This window comes from Carettochelys insculpta, chromosome 2 (assembly GCF_033958435.1).
Source record: "Carettochelys insculpta isolate YL-2023 chromosome 2, ASM3395843v1, whole genome shotgun sequence".
Lineage (NCBI taxonomy): Eukaryota > Metazoa > Chordata > Testudines > Carettochelyidae > Carettochelys > Carettochelys insculpta.
Genome location: NC_134138.1, coordinates 166,914,801 through 166,936,046, shown reverse-complemented (window position 1 = coordinate 166,936,046; position 21,246 = coordinate 166,914,801). Strand labels below are relative to the sequence as shown.

Below are 21,246 nucleotides of genomic sequence, written 5' to 3'. Positions count from 1 at the left end.
CCGTGAAAGCGGAGGAGCTAAGCCCCCCGGAGCTCTCCCGTTCACACAGGAGCACCCGCTACCCTCCAGCAGCCTCGTTTTACGTGGAGCCCCATCAGGCACATGTCTGCGGCTATATACTTCCTTACGCCACAGGCACAAGCTAGTCCCATGGGTCTGAGAAGAAAATCTGGGCTCCCCGCCAGTCTCCGCCGCAGCCAGAGGAGCCGGAAGGAAGCTCCCACGTGTTCCTGAAGGCTGTGCAGCCCCCGTAAGCACACCACCCGCAAGCCGTGGGGGGGATGGGTGTGGAAGGGAGAGTCACGCATGCGCAGTGGCTCAACTTGACTCCGGCGCCACAGGCCGTTGGCACGCGGCCAGCCAGTCGTACTGCGCATGCCCGCGACGCAGGGGCGGGCACCCGGCTGCGGCCCAGGGGAGAAGGGGGCATGGCCGGTCTGGGGCCGGGGGCACCGGCTACCGCCGCCCCAGGAGTGGCTCGCAGCAAGAAGCGCCCGGCAAGCCCGGGCAACGGCAGCGGCCCCAGCAAGAAGAAGAAGCTGCCGACGACGCCAAGCGGCCCGCAGGTATCGGCCCGCCGGCGCGAGCGGGTATGGAGCGCGCGTGAGAAGGGAGGAACTGCGCATGTGCACAGTAGGGGGTGGGGCGGAAGTTAGGCGCATGCGCACGCGCAGGGCGTCACAGCAGCCCTGTGCATCTCCCATTTACCCCGCGATGCTTCCCGGTAGCCTCATTCCCTGTCAAGCCTGCGCGAGTAGGGGGCGGTGTTCTTTTACTGCCTCTAAGGCTGGGCTCTTGATTAACCATTTTATCATTGGGCCTCCATTTCTCCACCTGTGAAATGGGAATAATGCCACTGACCTCCTTTGTAAAGCCCTTTGAGACCTGCTGTCATACATGCCAAAAGTGTCTCAGCACAAAAGAAGAAATAAAAAAACAGCAAGAGATATGTCCCTGAGCAACTGAGTACAGAACCAGGGAGACCCCAATGCACATAGAGCTTTGTAGTGGAAATGTTCACACATTGCACTAGGCTCAGATCGTAATCACTTGGGTTAACTGTGTACTGTAGCCATAGCTTAAGGCTTGCAGCTTCACGTAAGTGGAATAAAAACATGTTGAAAATCAATTTATATGTTCTGTAGGTCACTAGAAGCTGTTGTAATAATGTTAAAATGCCCAGACTTCTTTGGGTAAGTTAGGGTTCTAATTGCTAACTCTGGTCTTGTGCTTTGCATAAGGATTTATCTCGATCCAGTGTTAACTCAAGTTATAATTAAATCAATAGCCCACGGTAAGGTCCCACCCACTGATAAACTCTCTACTCAAGTATGGTGGTGCTTTTAACTCAAGTTGTCTGGCCCGTTGGGCTACATCTTGAATTAACACAACACGTCAGTTGCTAATACAATTACTCTTTGCATCTTGAGTGATATTTTCCAGTGTGGGTTGCTCTCACTAGAGTTAAGATGGCATAAGAGGAGTAATGAGCAGTGACAACCCCTGTTACATACACTGACATACCATAATGCATTTCTTGAGCTTCACCTACCACATGAGCGGGGGTGGTGGTGGTGGTCAGGAAGCATGTATAAATTGATGCTGTCATATATGACTGTTCAAAAGTAGGATCTTTGTAGTTTTTGTGTGTATACTGTATTTATCTTCAACGATTTCTATCCTTTTTTCAGGAGGCATAATAGCTAAACTTGTCAAAAAACAGGAGATATTTCCATGACAAAAAATGTCCCTACTTTTCATAGGAGAGTAACAGAGGGAAAGCCATGCTAGTCGATATACTATCAAAACAAAAAAGCAGTCAAGTAGCACTTTAAAGACTAATAAATTATTTTGTTAGTCTTTAAAGTGCTACTTGACTGCTTTTTTGTTTTCATAGAAGAGTTGCACCTCACTGGTCCAGCATGGTAGGGACCTGACTGGTCCCAAACAAGAGAATTGGCCAGACCAGGAGAGGTCCCTGACACTGTCCCCCACGCTACCATCCCACGCCCCACAATCTGGCTGCTCACCCATCTGCTCAATGGGCGCTCTTGCCTGTGCTGCTGCAAGGGGCTTTTGGGGAGGCAGCTCCATGCCTGCGCGGCTGTGAGGGAAAAATGATGCCAGCTCTGGTATTGAGTGGCTGCTCCAAGCCCCAACAGCATTGCGTGGGAGATGCGGGCTCCAGTCCACGCAGCTCACCCCCCCATGGGGCTGCCACTGATGTCAGCTCCACTCCCCCAGGGCAGCTGGAGAGTGTGGTCTGCAGATTGCCCTCCTGCCCGACTGATCCAGTAACAACCCTTGGCCTGCTGGATGACGGATGTTGCTAGAATAGAGTGTGCTGTTTTTAGAAGTTGTAATCTGTATAAACAAAATGTTACAACTGAGCTTAGGCTCAGACGAAAGCATGCTTGAGCCCCTGGAATGAAGAATGTCTGCTGTCAGTACATTGGCTCTCTATCTGTCACACATTACAACATCATAGTGATGTTGAGTAGCTGTAGAGAATACCACATTCTTTGTATCTTAGGTGGAAAATAAGAGAAGCCTCGATGCAGGACTTTTAAAACAGAAATCTAGAAATGAAATTGATCTGTATATTTTTAGACTTAGAAGCACAATATTTTATATGTTCTTCAGCAATTACTTTTTCTTTCCATACCATATAAAACCCTACAATTTTTAGTTACATAGCTGCCAAAGTATTCACACAAAGTGATTTGACATGACAAAACACTTAATAAACACAGTCTCCAATCACAATGCAGCCAGTCATCAACCGGTTCTCACCCTACTTTGTGAGCATCAGTCTGATTAAGTAGCTTGATGAGTCAGTGACTAGCTTATCCATAAACATAATAAACTTTGTCCTGTACTTTTCAGGAAGAAGGTGCTTGCTGACTAGTTGATAGTTGTGGGACTTCTTCAAAACTTAACCGAATGTCCAACTGGCTAATAGGTAGAGAGAGACACCTTTTATACCATCCAATTTTAAAGCAAGTTTTTTGTGAGAATAATCAATACTTTTCGTAGCATTCACTTTCCATGGTTACCGCTTTTGACCTTCGTTTTAAAAGCTTTGCGTGCCAATCATTAGTTATCTCAATATGGAATGTTTCTTGTAAAGAAATAGACTCTGGGAAACACCTGGAGAAAAACAGAGTTTACGTTTCACAGTTTAAATCAGCAAACTATAATCAACAATACATACAGTAGGTACCTACACAAATGTCTGCAAGTTTGAGGTAAAAGGTTGCAAGCTCTTAGGATACAGAACTGCCTTCTTACATCTTTTTAAAGTACTCAGCACACTTTTGGTAATTGTGTAAATGTGTATTGATATCCAGGACCTTTTGCTTGGCCCTTGTCACAATAAGCGTATTTCACATGTAATGCTTAGCTTGTGCTTTTTTCCCCACTTGTCGGTCAGTCTCGAGGAAGCTAAACAGCTGCTTTGTGGTGCCTCACAAGTCTTATTTCCCTTTGCATGCTTTAGAACAGTGTTTGTGCTTGAGACCACAGAACACTAAACAATAATATTTTTTATGTGGAATACCAGTGAAAAATTTTCTTAAAAAAGACCCCAGCAACATATACAGCAAAACCAAAATTAAGTAAATGAATCAGGTATCATAGCAATGAAGAAGTAACATTGAATCTGGTTTTAATAACATAAAATGTATGTCTTCAGTGTATGATAGCAAAAATGGGTTAGATGCTTGTGGTGCACCTGTGAGTTGTTCACAGAATACCAGTGTTCCATGAAATATAGTTTAAGAAGCACTGCTTTAGAGTAATAGCTACTACAGCACTTGAACTACGAAGAATGTTGGAATGGTTTAGTTATAATCAGAGACAAAAATGGGGAGTAAGGAGAGCACTGAAAGCAAATAAAAGTTTGTTCCTTTAAAAAAATCAACTTTGCCTAGCAAAATAATTGGTTAATGGAATAATAGATGTAAGTGATTTTGTGCATCTAGGAAGCAGGACCAGAATTCTTGCTATGTATCAGTGAAGCTCTCTATTGGATTTGTACTATATTTACCAAACACATGACCTAGAGTATAAACTGAGAACTTTAAGTCATCTGTGTCTCCCAGCATGAACAACAAAGTATTGTTCACTGTTTTGAGTTGCACACTCAAAGGTACTGAGTCATGTTTGTTTTGGAAGGCCACAGCACAGAGTACTCTTCAGTCATGTCTGCAATACGAGACAGCCCTTTTAGAAATAATGCCTGTGTTTACGAAATACAGAATTAAAAATGGATTTATGGGAGAGCATGGTTGCACTTTGATTACATCACTTCTATTAGTCTTACACAATTATTCCTCCCATGCAGTTGTTCCATTGAAAAATACATTGATCATGCTAGAGTTCGGTATTTTCAGTATTGAGGAATAATGCCCATATGAGGTAAGGTGAACGAGTAAAAACCCTTGTTTTTAGTATTGACTGGTACCACACCATTCAGTTAAGGATTGTCTAAATGAAGATTATTTTTCCTGTAAGAATTTCCTCTGTTGCTGCTACTGTTTCAGTTCCATTAGTGCTTGTCTTCACAATACGGGGGATTGATCCACCAGTGCTCAATTTATTGTGTCTGTTTAGACGCTATAACTCAACCTCCAATTGCTCTTCCATTGACTCCAGTACTCCATCAGGAGGAAAAGAGTAGGTGGAGTTGATGGGAGAACAGCCCCCAATGCTTTACCACATGGACGACTCTGCAAAACTGAACTTGTGTATCTTAGGTCTACAGGGGTATGTAGTGTAGAGTGGGCCTTAGTATCAGAACCACCAGGAGCCATAGCATACACAGAGCTCTAAGCAATTACTGTCTTAAGCACTACGTCCTGGATTCATAAAGGTACTTATGTGTTGCAAAACCTAAATTTTAGGCATCTGAAAATCATGGATTTACAAAGTCTGGGTTATGTGTCTGGGCTTTATACAACGCCTGGGGACAGATCTGGGGAATGGGTTCTACAAAAGCCAGCATGCTAGACATGGAGCAATCTAAACTAACCAAGTGGAAGTGCTGATGTGAGGGGTATATCTTAAGCCCCCTGCTTTCACAGAGTTTGGCACCAAAGTCAATCGTGCAGGTAGGTTCCTAGCTCTGCTTGCAACGTGGAGCCATGAACCATCTCCTGGAGTTAGGCTGCTGAAGTGCCTAACTACACACAAAATGTCATGTAGAGGAAGACTTCCCTAACCCAAACAATGGCAGATCATTGTTCCAATTCCTTCTCATCAGGTGGAGGAGGAGACTTGAACTGGGAGTCTCCCATACGCTAGGGTAGTAGTATAAGCACTGGGCTAAAGATTACACAGGAGGGCCTCCTCCCTTCTTGGGCTCCCTTGTGTGGAATTAGGCAGCCTCTGAGTATGCCTGTTTGATTGGAATCATAGAACTAGAAAGAATCTCGAGGTCATCAAGTCCAGTTTCTTGCACTCATGGCAGGATCAAACACCAATTAGGCCACCCCAACAGGTGATTTTCTTAGATCTTAAAAATACATAAGATATTTTTTAAAGCCTCCAGTGATGGAGGTTCTACAACCTCCCTGGCCAGTTTATTTCAGTGATTAATCAAGGGGACAGTTAGGAAGTTTCTCCTAATGTCCAACTTAAACTTGCTGCAGTTTAAGCCTATTGCTTCTTGTATCATCAAATGTTAAGGAGAAAAAGTTTCCCTCCGTTTTGTAACAACCTTTTAGGTACTTGACAGCTGTCATGTCCCCTCTCGGTCTTTTCTTTTCCAGATTAAACAAATCAAGTTCTTTCAGTCTTCCCTCACAGGTTATGTCTTCTAGAGTTTTAATAATTTTTGTTGCTCTTCTGTTTTTTTTTTCCTCAATATTCCCTCATCTTTCCTGACATATGGCACCTGGAACTAGACACAATACTTCAGGTGAGGCCTAATTATCTGGGAGCAGAGCAGAAGAAGTATGTCTCAAGTGCTGCTTACAACACTTTTGCTAATATATCTCAGAATGATAGTTTTTTTGCAATAGTATTTGCTCATATTTAGCTTGTGGTCCACTATGGCCCTAGATCCCTTTCTGCAGTATTTCTTCATATGTAATCATTTTGTATGTGTACAACTGATTTTCCCTCTAAATGGCATATTTTGCATTTGCCCTTGTTGAATTTCATCCTGTTTACCCTCAGACCATTTCCCCAGTTTGTCCAGATCATTTTGAATTATAATTCTACCCTCCAAAGCATTTGTAACCCCTACCAGCTTGGTAGTCTCCACAGATTTTGCAAGTGTATTCTCTCTGCCATTATCTAAAGCACTGATGAACATATGGAACAGAACTGATCCCTGCAGAACCCCACATATGTCCTTCCAGGATGACTGTGAATCATTGATGATTGCACTTTGGGAACAGTTATCCAACCAGTTATGCACCTACCTTATAATATGTACTTTTAGGTTATATTTCCCTAGTTTGTTAATGAGACGGTCATGCAAGATTGTGTTAAATGCCTTTTAAAGTCTAGATATACCAGATCAACCACTTCTCTCTTTTCCTTGCCAAAGAGAGCTATCAGGTTGATTTGATGTGATTCATGCTTGACAAATCCACACCTCTGACATTCTACATTTTCTATTACTGTTACTTAGCACCTTATTATTTTCTAGGCATTTGCAAATTGATTCGTTAATTATTTGCTCCATTATCTTTCCTGGAACAGAAGTTAAGCTGACAGGTCTGTAATTTCCTGGGTTGTCTTTGTTTCCCTTTTTATAGATGGGCACTATATTTGCCATTTTCCAGTCTTCTGAAATCTCTCCCACAGTCTATGACTTTTCAAAAACAACAGCTAATGTCTCAGATGTCTCCTCAATCAGCTTCTTGACAATTCTAGGAGGCATTTCATCAAGCCCTGGTGATTTGAAGACATAACTTCTCTAAATAATTTTAACGTGTTCTTTCCTCTTTTTAGCTTCTGAACTTACCCTTTTTTCACTGGCATTCACTGTTAGGTATCTAGTCACCACCGACCTTCTTGGTGAAAACCAAAACAAGTCATTAAACACTTCCTGACATTCCACATTTTCTATTACTGCTTTTCTCTTTTCATTAGTGATCAAGATCTACGTGGTCCTTGGTCTTCCTCTTGCGTCTAATGGATTTGCAGAGTGTTTTATTGTTACCCTTTGGCCACGTCTACACGTGCCCCAAACTTCGAAATGGCCATTTCGAAGTTTACTAATGAAGCGCTGAAATGCATATTCAGCGCTTCATTAGCATGCGGGCGGCAGCGGCGCTTCGAAATTGACGCGCCTTGCCGCCGCGCGTCGCGTCCAGACGGGGCTCCTTTTCGAAAGGACGCCACCTACTTCGAAGTCCCCTTATTCCCATGAGCTCATGGGAATAAGGGGACTTCGAAGTAGGAGGGACCCTTTCGAAAAGGAGCCCCGTCTGGACGCGCCGCGCGGCGGCAAGGCGCGTCAATTTCGAAGCGCCGCTGCCGCCCGCATGCTAATGAAGCGCTGAATATGCATTTCAGCGCTTCATTAGTAAACTTCGAAATGGCCATTTGCATGGCCATTTCGAAGTTTGGGGAACGTGTAGACACAGCCTTTATGTCTCTTGCCACCTTGAGCTCATTTGTGCCTTCACCTTTCCATTTTTGCTCCTGTATACTTAGGTTATTTGTTTATATTCATCTTTTGTAATTTGACCTGGTTTCCACTTTTTGTAGGACTCTTCATTTTTAGATCATTCAAGATCTCCTGGGTATGCCAGGGGGTCTCTTGCTATACTGCCTATCTTTCCTATGCAGTCGAATGGTTTGCTGTTGTACCCTAAATAACATCTCTTTGAAAAACTGCCAACTGTCTTCAGTTGCTTTTCCTCTTAGACTTACTTCCCCTGGGATCTTACCTACCAGCTCCCTGAGTTAGCTAAAGTCTTCCTTCCTGAAATCCACTGTCTTTATTTTGCTGTTCTCCCTCCTGCCATTCTTTAGAATCATGAACTCTTATCATTTACGATCACTTTCACCCTAAGCTATGTTTCACTTTCAGATTCTCAGCTAGTCCTCCCTGTTTGTCAAAATCAAATCTAGAACAGCCTTCCCCAAGTAGCTTTCTCCACCTTCTGACATAAAAAAAAATGTCTCTAGTACCCTGAAGAAATTGGATAATATGTGCCCTGTTGTGTAATTTTCCCAACAGATCTCTAGGTAGTTGAAGCCTCACGTCACCACCAAGTTCTGTGCTTTGGGTGATTTTGTTAGTTGGTTTAAAAAAAAGCTTCATGCACCTCTTCTCCCTGGCTTGGTGGTTTGTGGTAGACCCCTGCCATGACACCACCCTTATTTTTTATCACTTTTACTCTTACCCAGAGATCCCACATGTGACTTAGGTAGTGTTGTGCTGGGAATTAAGTGGGAAGTTAGTATGTGGACATCCTGAGTCAGGCAGCAGTGTACATGCTCGGAAGCACAAAAGTAGGCAATTAGGATACTTCTTCTACAAAAGCTTATGTGTTAAGTGAGTTTAGTCACCTGCACGACTGGGTGCCGCTGAACAGGAGTTTCTTGGATCACAATTGCATCTAAAATTGGGACTTGGCCACCTGAGTCTGAGGCACTATTGTACACAAAACTACATGTGGCATTGTCCAGCAGACTATATTTGATAATCCAGGGAAAAAAAAGAACAGAATGCCAACTCTGAAGAGCAGACAAGCTAAAAGGCAACGTGCGACAGGGCAGGTAACTGAGAGATAGGGAAGGAAGTATGGAAAAGGTACATGACCTCATTAGTACAGAAGGCTCAAGTGCTTTTTGAAGTAAAGCCTAGGCTGTCACTCAGCTTTAACTCAACCTGTTTAGCACAAATTACCTTGTCTTAGCTTGAGTTTTAGACAGTGTTAATTAGAGTGTGTTTGCTAGCTCAAATAACACACCTTTAAATCCTAATGAAGGCAAGACCCCGGAATGCCTTACAAAATTAGGTGTTGCATCAAAGCAGATAGCAAACAGCTAAATATTAAATATGAGTATTAAATACCATCAAGTTCTGTTACTGCTCTCCCCAGGATTGTGTTTTGTTTGTTTGTTTTTTTTTCCTTTTTTCCCAACAGTGGTCCAGAAATGAGAATGAGAACTGTTCTTAGGTATTTGTTGTGCAACACATCCAGTCTCTTCAAGAACCAGCTTGATGAAAAAAAGACTATAACACACAGCAGATACTTACCAGTAATGTTTGTAATATCATATGGCCAAAATTATAACATACATGTTTTAATTTAGCTTTATAAATTGAGAATTTTTAAAACTAGTCTTTTTAAAAGGAGACTCTTAAGGCTGGGAAACCTAAGAATTGACTTTACTTGATGTTTGTCACATATTGAAGGATTTAGTGTATCTGTAAGCACAAAAGTATTTGTATTTCCAGATCAACCTATGCCAGTCCCAAAGAAATGCTACCCCCCAATGTGATTTGATTTAAGTTTCAGAGTAAACACAGATGTGCTCCCACCCTTCTCCCTACATCATAACACATCTGTATAGATTTTACTGTAGATCACATTAAATTGCTATCAGATTTTTCACCCTTTTTGTTCTCTCAGCACAAGATTTAAAATAATTTACTTTAGGTAATGGGCATGCAATATCTTTTAAAATCTGTGCAGGATCCTGCTACTGCTGCTCTTAATTTCATGATGTGTAACAAAAATACAAGAGACTCAGAAAAGGGCAAGGGGAATGAGTGGATCTTTCTATCAGAAGGAGATAATATTGTATGAGGATTATCTGATTTTGAAAGACAAGTGTAAGAGGAGATATGACAGTGATATGGTATAGAAAATTTGATTAAAACACTTCCCATATTAGCAAGACAGCTCAGCTAGATGTGACACTCACAAATCAAATTAGCATTTCAAGGAAAACCTGAGACAATTAGGAAAGACATGATTGTTTACTAGATACTGCAGCTTTACACACACGAGCTGCTCTTTTACATACTTCAGTACATTTTACATACTTACATTGAATAGCATTTGGTTTTGCTCCAGAAAAATTGTAGACATTATAGAAACATGTTAATATTGGGATACAGAAGTTAAAATAAATTTTAATTTTGTAGTTTTAGTAGTTTTTTTTTAAGTTAGAAGTAAACAAAATAGAGACTGTGTCCGTTAGGTTATTCATTTTGGCTACAGCTACACTAGAAGCATCTGTTGACAGAAACTCTGTTGACAGAGTACATCTACACACAAAAGTAGATCGACAGAGCAGCCGGACTGCCCTGCCCACTGTCGACAAAACAGCTCAGGGCAGGGGTTGGGGGAGGGAGTTGGCAAATGTGGGGTTCAGGGCAGGGGATTGGTAGGTGTAGGGGGACTCAAGTCAGGGAGTAAGGGGCTCAGAGCAGGTGGCTGGGAGGCAAGGGTGGGGCAACTTAAAATAAAATCAGTTTTTTAAGATTTTCTGCGTTGACAATGACTTGTCTACTTACAGCACTACTAACTATGGGGCTACCCAGGTGCTAGTCACATCTCTCATGACAGCTTCTCATGCTGTTGAGCAGGTGGAGAAACTGCTTACTCCGTATTTGCTTGTCTTGAGAAGGTGAAATCATTGGGCAAAGTTAACATAGTTTCAGAAGGGAGAGAGAGAGCAGAGGAGAGTCCAGGTCCTTGGATAGCTTTCGGAAAGTCTAAGCAGAGACTAGCAAAGTAATCAATATGCTGTGCAGTCTGCAGATGGTTTGTTTCACTGCTCATGCAAATATGTATTATCCTCAGTTTTAAAATACACTGGTTTTAATATGTGAAAACGTCAGTAAATAGCACTGTAGTTATTTCTAACTGCACTGAGTTGTATGGTGTCCTCGCAGCACAAGGAACTGAAAATTAACAGTCTGGAATGGGGTGAAAACTGTTAAATGTCTAGCCACTTTCAGGATGTTCAGGCCCCAAATTTAGCTTATCTTTTAAAATCAGAGTTAAAAGTGTTCTTAGTCTGTGGAAGTGGCCTTCCAGTTGATAGCTCTGAACTGAATAAATTAAGATAACCTGTAAGTTGAGGTCTCAATTGTAAACTAATTACCTTAGGCAAATTAAACATCCTGATAGCAAGTCTGAGTTGAAGTGCGAAGACAAAATGATACTCTCGTGTCAAACTTCATTTGCTGTACCACAGCTGCCTGTCTTTCTGTCCCCGTTACTCTTCCTTTCCACTCTTTAAAAAGGTGGGCAGTGGTGAATTGATTTGCACTTAGCAGTGAGCCATGACAGAAGTCTCCCCTCCTCCAACTAAGTCTGGCCTGCGTAGATCCAGGATTCACAATGCTGAGTGGCTACAGTGTTCTTTACCATAACGAGCAGGGAACCATTTTTCTATCAGAGGCTATTGACCCACAGGACAAAAATAGTGTGGGGCCACAAACAACCGTGAGGGAGAGTAGAGATTCAGGGCTTCCCCTAGGCTCTAGGGTGGGGCCATAAATAAGGGGGGGAAGCTCTGGGTTGGGCTAAGGGTTTGAGGTGCAGGAGGAGGTGAGGGTATAAGGATGGGACAGTGGGTTGAAATACAGGAGGAGGTGAAGACTCTGGGGTGGGGACTGAGATAGTACAGAGGATTGGGATATGGGAGGAAGTCTGGGGTGCAGGGTCTAGGGGAGAGTTTGGGTGTAGAAGGGTGGAGCTCAGGATTGGGATGGGAGTAAGGATGCGAGGTGTGGGAGGGGGTTCTGACCTGGGACAGAGGGTTTTGTGTGTGAACTCCAGCTAACCACCTCAGGTGCCTCCCAGTCAGCAGTACCACAGGGCTAAAGCAGGCTCATGCCTGCCCACCCTGGCTCCACATTGCTCCTGAAAATGGCTGTCACGTCCAGCCCCTAGGCAGAGGGGCCAGGGGACTCCACACAGTTCATGAAGCCTGTGTCAGCACGCACCACTTCCACAATTTCAATTGGCTGCTGTTCCCAGCTATTGGGAGCTTCAGAGGCAGTGCTGGGAGCAGCAGTAGCACTTGGAGCTTCCCTGATCACCCCTCCGTGGAGGTGCCACAGGAAATGCCAGGCAGCTGGTGCTTGTGCCTCCAACTCCACGGGGGACCAAGACTCATGACTAATAGCCCTTGTTTAGGATGCAGTGGGTGGGTTGTAGGTTCCCCACCTCTGCTAAGTTCAACCAGGTATTCACAAAAGGAGTTGATTGATTGATATTTCTACCATATCAAATCAACTTGGGATTTACCAGTTCAGTTTTCTTTTAACTAAGAATTGCCCTCAATCCCCAAAACAGTGTACTCTATAACATATCAAAGAATTTGTAGTAGGCTCTATTTTTATGTAGTAGAGGACACCTAGGAACTACAATTTTAAGTTCCAGTTTGGGAGCTATCTAGCTCCACAGTGTTTATAGTTCTAAATTTGATGTTTCACAATCTGATCATATCCTCAATGTTTTTTTAAAAATTACCCTACTAAATATTTTATTGTGGTAGCTTTCTTACAAAATCTCATAAACCTCTCACAAAATCCCTTGGTTCTCACTTACTTATGCTCTTGAAGCTGATACAAATACTTCACTAATTCAGATGCAACGGGAACAACAACCTGTCTTTTCACAGTTCTCTTTGGCTGTGTGCAAAAGAGGTGATCAAGATGCAAGACATATTCAAACCCTGGAACAGTCATGTTGTATTAAGAATATGTGGCAATTCTTCAAACTCAACTAAAAATGTTCAAGTGCATTTTATTGCTTTTCAAGCCTTACATTTTATTAATCCAGCATATCCTGGAAATATTATCAGAAAACAGTCCTCAAAATGTTATTGTATTGTATAAAGTAAGCAAAGTAGTTCACAACAAATTCTTGTGTGACTCTTATCTTCTTAACTAGAATCTGTCTGGTGTTTATTACTATTCATTTAGCACCTTACTCGTTATCCTGGAAAATTTAGTTCTTCTAAAAGCCTTCAGTTTTGCTGAGCACAGGAGGACAATCTCCATGTCACTGAGAGAAGCCTGGTTTAAGGCCTACTTCCCTATTTGAGTTTGAGAGTTTACAAGGTGCTGGAGGGCTGACTGTTTAATATTTGGTGACTGTACAAATGACTCCCCCTTCCTCAATCCCTCCTGACAACACAAACTTTCTTTATATGCTTTCTAGCCCTAAGATTAGAAAATGTAAATATAAACAAGTTGAACCTCTGTAGTCTGGCACTCCCTTGTCCAGCAACATCTGTGATCCAGCATAATTTTAGTTAGCTGGATGACCAGTTGTTACGGATGTGACCAAGTTTCCTGTGGTCCCATAAAGTTTACTGTCAGTAGTCATGGCTCTCAGTGTTCTGTGCCATTATGTAGCTCTGATTTATCCCTAAATGTGTTCTAAGAGCTGTGGAAGCATTGGTAATGCTCCTAGACCAGGGTTCTGCAATCTGTGGCTCCGCATCTCTTTAAGAACTTCTTTGTGGCTGCCAATACTATAATTGCAAAGTTTAAAAAACCAGCCCTTCTGGTTATTTCTGGAAAACAACGAACATCTGAAAGCCCAAAAATGAACGACCCATATCTAAATAGCAAGTGATGCGTGATCTCAATGTTGGCTAACTCCCCCTTTAATATGTGCAGTGCATTGTGGGATATGACACTGTATCTGTGTTTTGTTGCTAATAGTCTTGATTTCGAAAAGGAAAAGGAAGCTTGCAGCATTCCTGCTGTGAAGGGCAACATTCATTTTCAGAAAGAAAACTAAAATTAAATGTGAAATAAAATTGGCACAATTAAAGTGGGGCTGGAAGGAAGAGAGGAAATCAAAGACGAGGAAAATCAAAGATGAAAACAAAATTTCAAACTGAATGGACCCAATCCTTTGCATTTATATTGAGTTTGGCTGGGTTCCTTTTATTTCTCACTTGCAATGAGAAATTCACCAACAAAAAGTGCAACCTCAAGAGAATATGTAAAAAGTTGGTGAACATCCTGCAGTTACCATGTATCAAATTACAAATCATAGTGTGCACTATTCTTAAAATAATGGGTACAAAAGTATGGTTTGACGTTATTTATTAAGGACTGTCTTGTATTAACATGCATTGTGGCTCTTGACTTGAGATTTTTACTGAATTTGAATAAAAGAAAAGGCTCTTGCTAGTTTGGTTGCCAACATGTGCTAGACAATATTTACCTTTATTATTCAGCAAATTCTCTGGTTTGGCACTAGTCAGATCCCGAGGGTGCTGCGCTAGAGAAGTTCAACCTGTAGTTCATTTTATTGTCCTCTTCCAGCTACTCTTAACATACTTGATTAGATTATTTATCCCTGATGTGGTGCACCTTTGGCAAACTCTTGAAGTTTGTGTTATTTGGCAGGGGAGTTACTATGTGATATTACTACATTATCACTGCCATGATTTTAGCTTAAGTTTGGACACTAGGTTAAGGTCCATAGGTCCATATGCTCTTATTGGTAAACTTATATAGCGGTTACTACTGGAGACCAATTTATACCCTTCCTGAAGTCAGTAATCATCAGGAGAACTAGTTGAAAAAAATTAACACCTTTTTTTTATGATTTAGTTGAAACACAAGTGTCTTGTGATAACATAGCAGTTGTGACCATACATTTATTGGGCAGTTTCTTGAGTCAGAAGGAAAAGATGTAGTAGGGGGCGGTACAGGGGAGAGAAAAGATGAGCACAACCTTAGAATAGCCAATTGTTAGGGTGATTAGGGCTCTGTATGTAATTTGGAGCAGGGATTCCAACATCTCTGGTTAGTGCTCTAGTTACCATGTTATTGGCTGTTTTGGAGTGACTTCTTGTCTTAATGAAAAATTGACAGGTCCCATTTTCATAATGTTTTGGAACTGAATATATGTCAAAACTTCAAATATTTTCAAGCACCTGCTTTTGTTGTCTAGACAATCCTTATAACTAATGCCTGTCTGCTTTCTCTTAGTTCTCTATTGCTATCTTATATAAAGCGTTTTAGTGGGCAGATGGACTATGATATTAGAGTCAGTATTCTTTCCTTTCTTTCTTTGGTTACAATCCATTATTTGATGTCCCTTCTTAGAAGTGTTATGACATCAACAAATACTGATCTTCCTCCTCTTCTGGTACTGTGTTTTCCTTAAAAGAAATACAGTATGTAAAATGATAGGTTTAGACTAGAACAATCAAAGTTGTTTTTTGTAACATACAGACAAGTGTTATTAAACATTCAGTCCTAATTTATTAATTGACTAAGCTTTACTAATTACTATTATGACTCCTTATGCTTGTATTTCTGAAAGCTAACAGGTCAGGAAAACTTTTTTTTCTTCAAAGAACCCTAACTATTCTCTGTTTCTGGGCTTAGTCTCATTAATAATGTGTATAGTAACATGTGCTGTACTTTTTTCATTCTTGAGGTCCTAAGTTTCCTGGCTTCTTTACTGTGCTCTTCAGTTCCCGAATTTGCCTCTGAGTCACAATGTTCTTAATAAAGAAAACTGTCAAATGTTATAAACAAGATGTAGTCCCTGTCCACCAATGAAATATACAAGTGAGAGATATTTTACAGTCATTTGTGCTGAAGACAGGTTTGCGGCAAATGCAAATTGAATCAAACTTTTCTGGAATTGTGGGAAGTTATTGACAGTTGCTTCCCAATTACATCTTGCAGAGGCTTTTCCCTCTTAGGAAAAAAAAAAGGCGTTTTCTTAAAATATCTGAAAGTTATAAGAACTTGGTTCAGCATAGTGCTTTCAAAGTTTTTAAATGGAAAAATATGTTTGACATCTGAAATCTATTGAGAAGAAACCAAAGCTTCTATTAAAGTTGTCAGTCCGTTTCTTTGTTGGAAAGTTTAATAAATTTTTAAAAAGAACAAAATACATTCAAGTTTTCTTTTCATACTTTTCAAAAGTAAGCTGTACCAGTGAAAACGGTTTTCGTGTGACGTGAATTGCTGGGCCCTTTTCCTCTAAGTTTTGAATGAGCGAGGATGTGAAATGTAATTCACATTATCCTCTCTTTGTTTGTATTTCTAATTCTAAATTCAAACCCTCATGCCCTGTAATAGAGCTTTGCTTTCAGGTATTTTATTCCTCCATCCAAGTGGCTAAAGTAATTAGTATTTTATACATTTTCATAAGGTATTTTGTCACTGAAAGCATCAGTGTAGGTGAATGTTAATGATTTGAATCCTGGTCAGTGATGGGACACTTTAAATGAGTATGTTGCCCTTTAATTGAGTGCTTGCAGTCTATGGCATTGAAATGCTCTACAGAGAACACAGAAAAGCTATCAATCACTTAGTGACAGTTCAGTCTTTTAGCGGATCAGTAAAGTTTTAGTTAGCCTTTCTCAGGCAGATGGAATATGAGCTATTTCAAGCTGTTTCAAAACAGGAGTGTAGAAGTTTAGATTTGCAATTTTAACTATTTTTCATGCAGTGGTCCAAACAAGAAAGTGGTTTTTTTTAAAACAACAAACTAAACTACTTCTTAGCTCCAGTCTCCTTTTTTTGAGTTAATTAGCATAGACTCAAATATCACCTCACATTTACAGGAATCATTTGCCTGGTTGGTGGTAGAGGAAGGACAAATTTTTTTCCTATTCTTTTTCATGGCTTTTATAAATATATTCACACATCAGCAGTGAAAAGTTTAAGCTGTTTTTCTCCATAAATGAAGCATCCATTTCAATAAAATTTAATTGGAATACTGTAATTGAAGAGGAGAGTTGAAGGTCGGTTATCTCTCCATAGCTATAGCAGCAGTGGGTTTCCAAAATAAAGCCTATTTTAGCCTCCCGGTAACTTTGATTTGGAAAATGTTTTGGTTTGAATATTGCCATATTTCTCTGAAGATAAAGGAAATTGTTTATAGAAAGTCTGAGGGAAATTGTTCAAATTGCTTTTCAGTTACAAGTCACAAAGAGGAGAAAAAACCAATGTGATAGTCTCCGCCCTCCCTCATCTTTCCTTGCTAACTCATGCATCAGCTGTATTTGAAGAAAATATGTGTAATTAATCAAGACTATTACTTTTCTTTGAAAATCCTTTGGGCACAGTTCTACTTCCAGTTAAATTTTTGCCTTCGATGCCAATGGGACCAGGATCAGGCAGTGTAAATCTTGAGTTGCCTCTTAGTTAAGCTGATGGAACAACAGTGATATTGACTTAAATGAATTTCCTCTCAGTTTATGCTGTATGCTGTATGCATGAGCATATTGCCCATATACTACTGGCTGGTAGTAGCTTAGAAGAATACAGTAAATTCTCTTAATCAGTATTTGATCTACCAGAAGGAACTCTCAAACAACTGGCACCAGGCACCACCCTGGCGCCTAGGCCTCCTTCTCCAGGGGACTGCACTGTTCGCAGCCAACTCCCCATCCCACTCCTCTCTTGCCCATTGCTCACATGGCGAGCAGAATTTAGCTGGCGCCAGGGGAGTGACGTGTGCCCTGTGGCCCCCAACGATGGGGCACCTCTGAACTGGCGGCCCAGGACAAGACAGCCCCACCAAGGGGAGGCACTTTGTTATGCATGTGGGGCGGGGCCCCAGAGGTCACCCTGAGCGTCCCCAAGCACGCCAGAGCTGGACGCAACCGGAGCAGGAGTGGCACAGCGAGGCCCTGCCACAGGCTGCCGGGAGAAGAAAGGGTTGTGAAGGAGAAGGGCAGCCCGGTGGTGGGAGGAGTTGCTGCATCAGCCAAGTCATGAGAGGGCGGGAGCTGCCACCAGCCACGAGGAGGAGGAGAAGGATCTCAGCAGGTACTCATAGCTCTCTTTAAATCTGCCTTTGTGTCACTTCAGGAGCGCAAAGTAGGATTAAAGCTTTTCTGAATAGACAGCTGAGGATTCTAATTTTATATAAGACTCTTTTAAGTGGTATATTTGTCCCTGCACCCACTTCCCCTAGGTCCTGTAGATGGGGATTAGAGGGGAGCCGAGAAGCATGAGTGTCGCCTGCAGGCAGGGACTGTGGGAAAACACCTCTCCATCATCCAGCACATTTGAATATCCAGCAATCTCCCGGTTCTGAGGGTGCCAGATATCAAAGAGTTTACTGTGTTTACTTCTGGAAGCATCTGCACCAAAAATTAAAAATTCTTCCCCAAAATTTTAAAATTCTGCAAGATTCTTTAAATTTTATTTGACAAAATAACAATACATACCCATGCTCGTTTTAATTATTTTGGTAGTTTACTTGAAAATACCTGTCAGTAAGTATGTCACTAACAATACAGACACCTGCAAGAATTTCACCACTAGTAGAATTAAAGAAACTCTTCTGACAAACTAGTTCCTGTTTCTCTGTCCCCTCCCTACTTCTGAACCCAACTGTGGCCTCCCTAGCCCTGACACCTGCATCTGAATGGTCTCCCCCTCTCTCCAGACCGAGTCACGGGGAGCCCCGCTGCCAAGAATCTGTACTTCCTTTTCCTACAAAGCTCCAGAGAGAGAAACAGCCTGATGCTCAATCCCAGGCACTTGCACAGAGTTTTCTGCATAGCACAATCTTCCCATGCAGGGAACTGCAGCTGCCAGGAACCCTCTTGTTCCTGCTCCCTCCCCCAGCAGTGTCTTCTGTATGCAAGCTGGGCTCTGCCATGTCCAGTGGCCCCTAGTGATGTCTAGCAGCACTGCAGCCCGTTTCTGTGGGAGAAAGGAAACTCTGCACACATGAATTTCTGCAAAATTCTGTATTGTGCAGTGGTACAGAATTCCCCTAGGAGAGTACATTGTTCAGCCATATCACCTACTACTAAGGTTGCACTACTAAGCTCCACTTCAAAATAAATTACATTTGTGAGGTTCTTTAATACAGTATACGATGTTCAGTATCCTTTGGAACAAAACTTGCTCTATAAATTCAGCATTTCCTCCTGTATGTAAGCATTCTCCAGTTGAAATCTCTGATTCTCAATTCTTGCCCTCACTCAAAATAAGTACATGACATCCTTTGATCCTCTTGAAAGGCAATATATGCCACACATCTGAAAAAGAAAAGGTGGGGGGAACTGCATCAGGTTTTCTTTTCCAACAGGGAAGAAGAACTTTTTTCCACTTTACCCAAGAACCAGTACAATTCAACCAGACAGGGGAGACCTTTTTTCTTTGTCCATTATTTGTATTACCTTATTACACAAGAACCCTAATCACGGATCAGGACCCCATGCTACTGAATAAATATTTATCTCCTTTTCTACCTCAAAAATGGATAATAGATAGTGTTAATCTTGACATACAGGAGGAAGTGCTCCTGTCCCATTCTGACACCATTACTGAGACTTCAGTGCATGTCTTTTGGGGCATCCACTATGCTAAATATTCCTACGGCCAACCTTAGCTATCATTTTAGCTAAGAATCAGATCCATCTAATTGAGACAATTCCCCTATACAGAGTTTCCAGTGCTATATAGTGCCAATTTTCCTCTTCTGGGGTATTGATGCTCAGCCTTTCAACAGCTTTATCTCAACTCACTCTATTATTCAGAATTAAAGGAATTAAATACTGAAACTGCAAGAAGGTAAGTAGCAAGTTTGTTGTAAAGTGAGCACTGATATATTAAAACAACTTAATAAATGATACAGTGTGATTAGTATTACTTGGGATTCAGGGAAATATCTGACATTCAAAGTCTGTTCCCAAAGACAGATTATCAACCTTTCATTATCCAGAAGTCAGAGACAAGGGAAGTCTGCCCTCTGCAGGTCCACTCATGAGTTTATGGGAGTCAGCGACAATTTTCCCATTGACTTGCAGAGCCTGATACAGCATCAAAACCTCTTTACTCTTCAACACAGTTCCAGAGCCACTGGTTGTCTACATGAGGCAAAACCATAATGCTAAAAGTATTGCACAGAAAGAACTATTAAACATTGTATAGAAGATTCGTTACTTAATCTATTTACCTAACATAACTATGATAATCCATTAATTTTAGCCAATTTTATTGGATTGTTATTTCTTCCTAAACAGTTCCAATCTTTCTATTTCTTACAGAGCTTAATATTTGGTCAGCATTTCACAAACAAATCTTGATTGGGAATTTTTATCTTCACATACTCTCATGTGGAATTCCAGTCTTTGAGTTACTTTTTTTTAACATCCAGAAGACGGGGATGTGAGATCTGATAAATTACCTACAATAATATACATGTTCTGTTTCTTTCCAAGCCCTTGTGTTCAGCAACTGGATGCCAAAAGAGAGAGAGAGAGAGAGAGAGAGAATGTGTAGCTAATGCAATTAAAAAAAACTTTTAAAATATTTTTTTCACAAATATAATATTGAAATCAAATTATAGAATACAATATAAAATATAGTCCAAATGGATTGGGAAATGAATAATCATAATAAATTAGCTATTCCAGCATGAAATTTTCATCCCCTTTTAAAAAGAGACTTGCATTGTTTCAATAAAGAAATACATAAACTCCAGACAAGCAGTTTCAAAAAGGTTAAATTAGACGTGGAACTCAGTCCCCCCAAAAAACCCACATTTCTGATTCCATCTAAAAAAAAGCCAAAACAAAGAGTTCTGCTTCCATGTTCTACATGTTTCTGCTGTCCTCTCCCAAAATTAAACCAGATGGATGAAGAAATCTTTGAGGATGAGATGTGAAATATAATGCATCAGAGACAGGGAATCTGGAACACAGTATTTAGAAAATGAGCAAATCTATCAAAACGTAGGACTGAAGCTAATGTGTAAATAGGCAGCTTTCCCAGCCTGCTGTGCCAGTATAATCCAAATGTTAGCTAGAGTCCCAGCTAGACTTATTCCTGGGCTTGGCTTTACTAACAAAGAAAATAACACAAAGATAAGAAAGCCCTGCTCCCCAGACTTGGCTGCTCCTGTGGATCATTTTGACTCTTACCTCTCTCTTACCAAGAAAGTTAGTTATTAATCTTGTTCACTAAGCAGCAATGCATACCTGTTAATCAAAGCACTCAAATCATAATTAAATCCCACCAAATAGAGATGGTTTTAGGCATATGCTTAAATACGCTGCTGAAAGTGGGGCCCAAGTAAGAAAAAACCTACCCTATCCTTTCCCAGCAGGATTAACATCTGCTCTTAGGTTGTTTCCAGCACACTTTGTCAGCCTATTACAATATATTTTTTTATTATATTTATGGCAAAGTATTTGCTATTTTAGGTTATTAACGTCTAAATGTTGAGCGTGTCGTGAAACATACTGTGGAGGAGCTGTGAATTAGCAGGAAAGGGAAGAAGCCACCAGATGATACAGGCTTAG

At 41.2% G+C, this 21,246-nt stretch overlaps 1 protein-coding gene across 3 annotated transcripts in view; it reads left to right on the top strand.

The window, feature by feature from the left end:
• The first annotated feature begins 392 nt into the window (after nucleotides 1-392).
• INO80C (INO80 complex subunit C) overlaps nucleotides 393-21,246 on the top strand; it is a 45,270-nt gene continuing 24,416 nt past the window's right edge. Inside the window, exons 1-2 of one of the 3 annotated variants that reach the window (XM_074988006.1) lie at nucleotides 436-566; nucleotides 2,887-2,962. Coding sequence is in view for 2 of the 3 variants with exons in the window: in XM_074988004.1 (XP_074844105.1) it covers nucleotides 429-590 (162 nt within the window). In the remaining variant the exon portion in view is untranslated. Of the gene's footprint in view, nucleotides 591-2,886; nucleotides 2,963-21,246 lie in introns of all 3 variants that reach the window. The other 2 variants (XM_074988005.1, XM_074988004.1) reach the window with 2 other exon arrangements.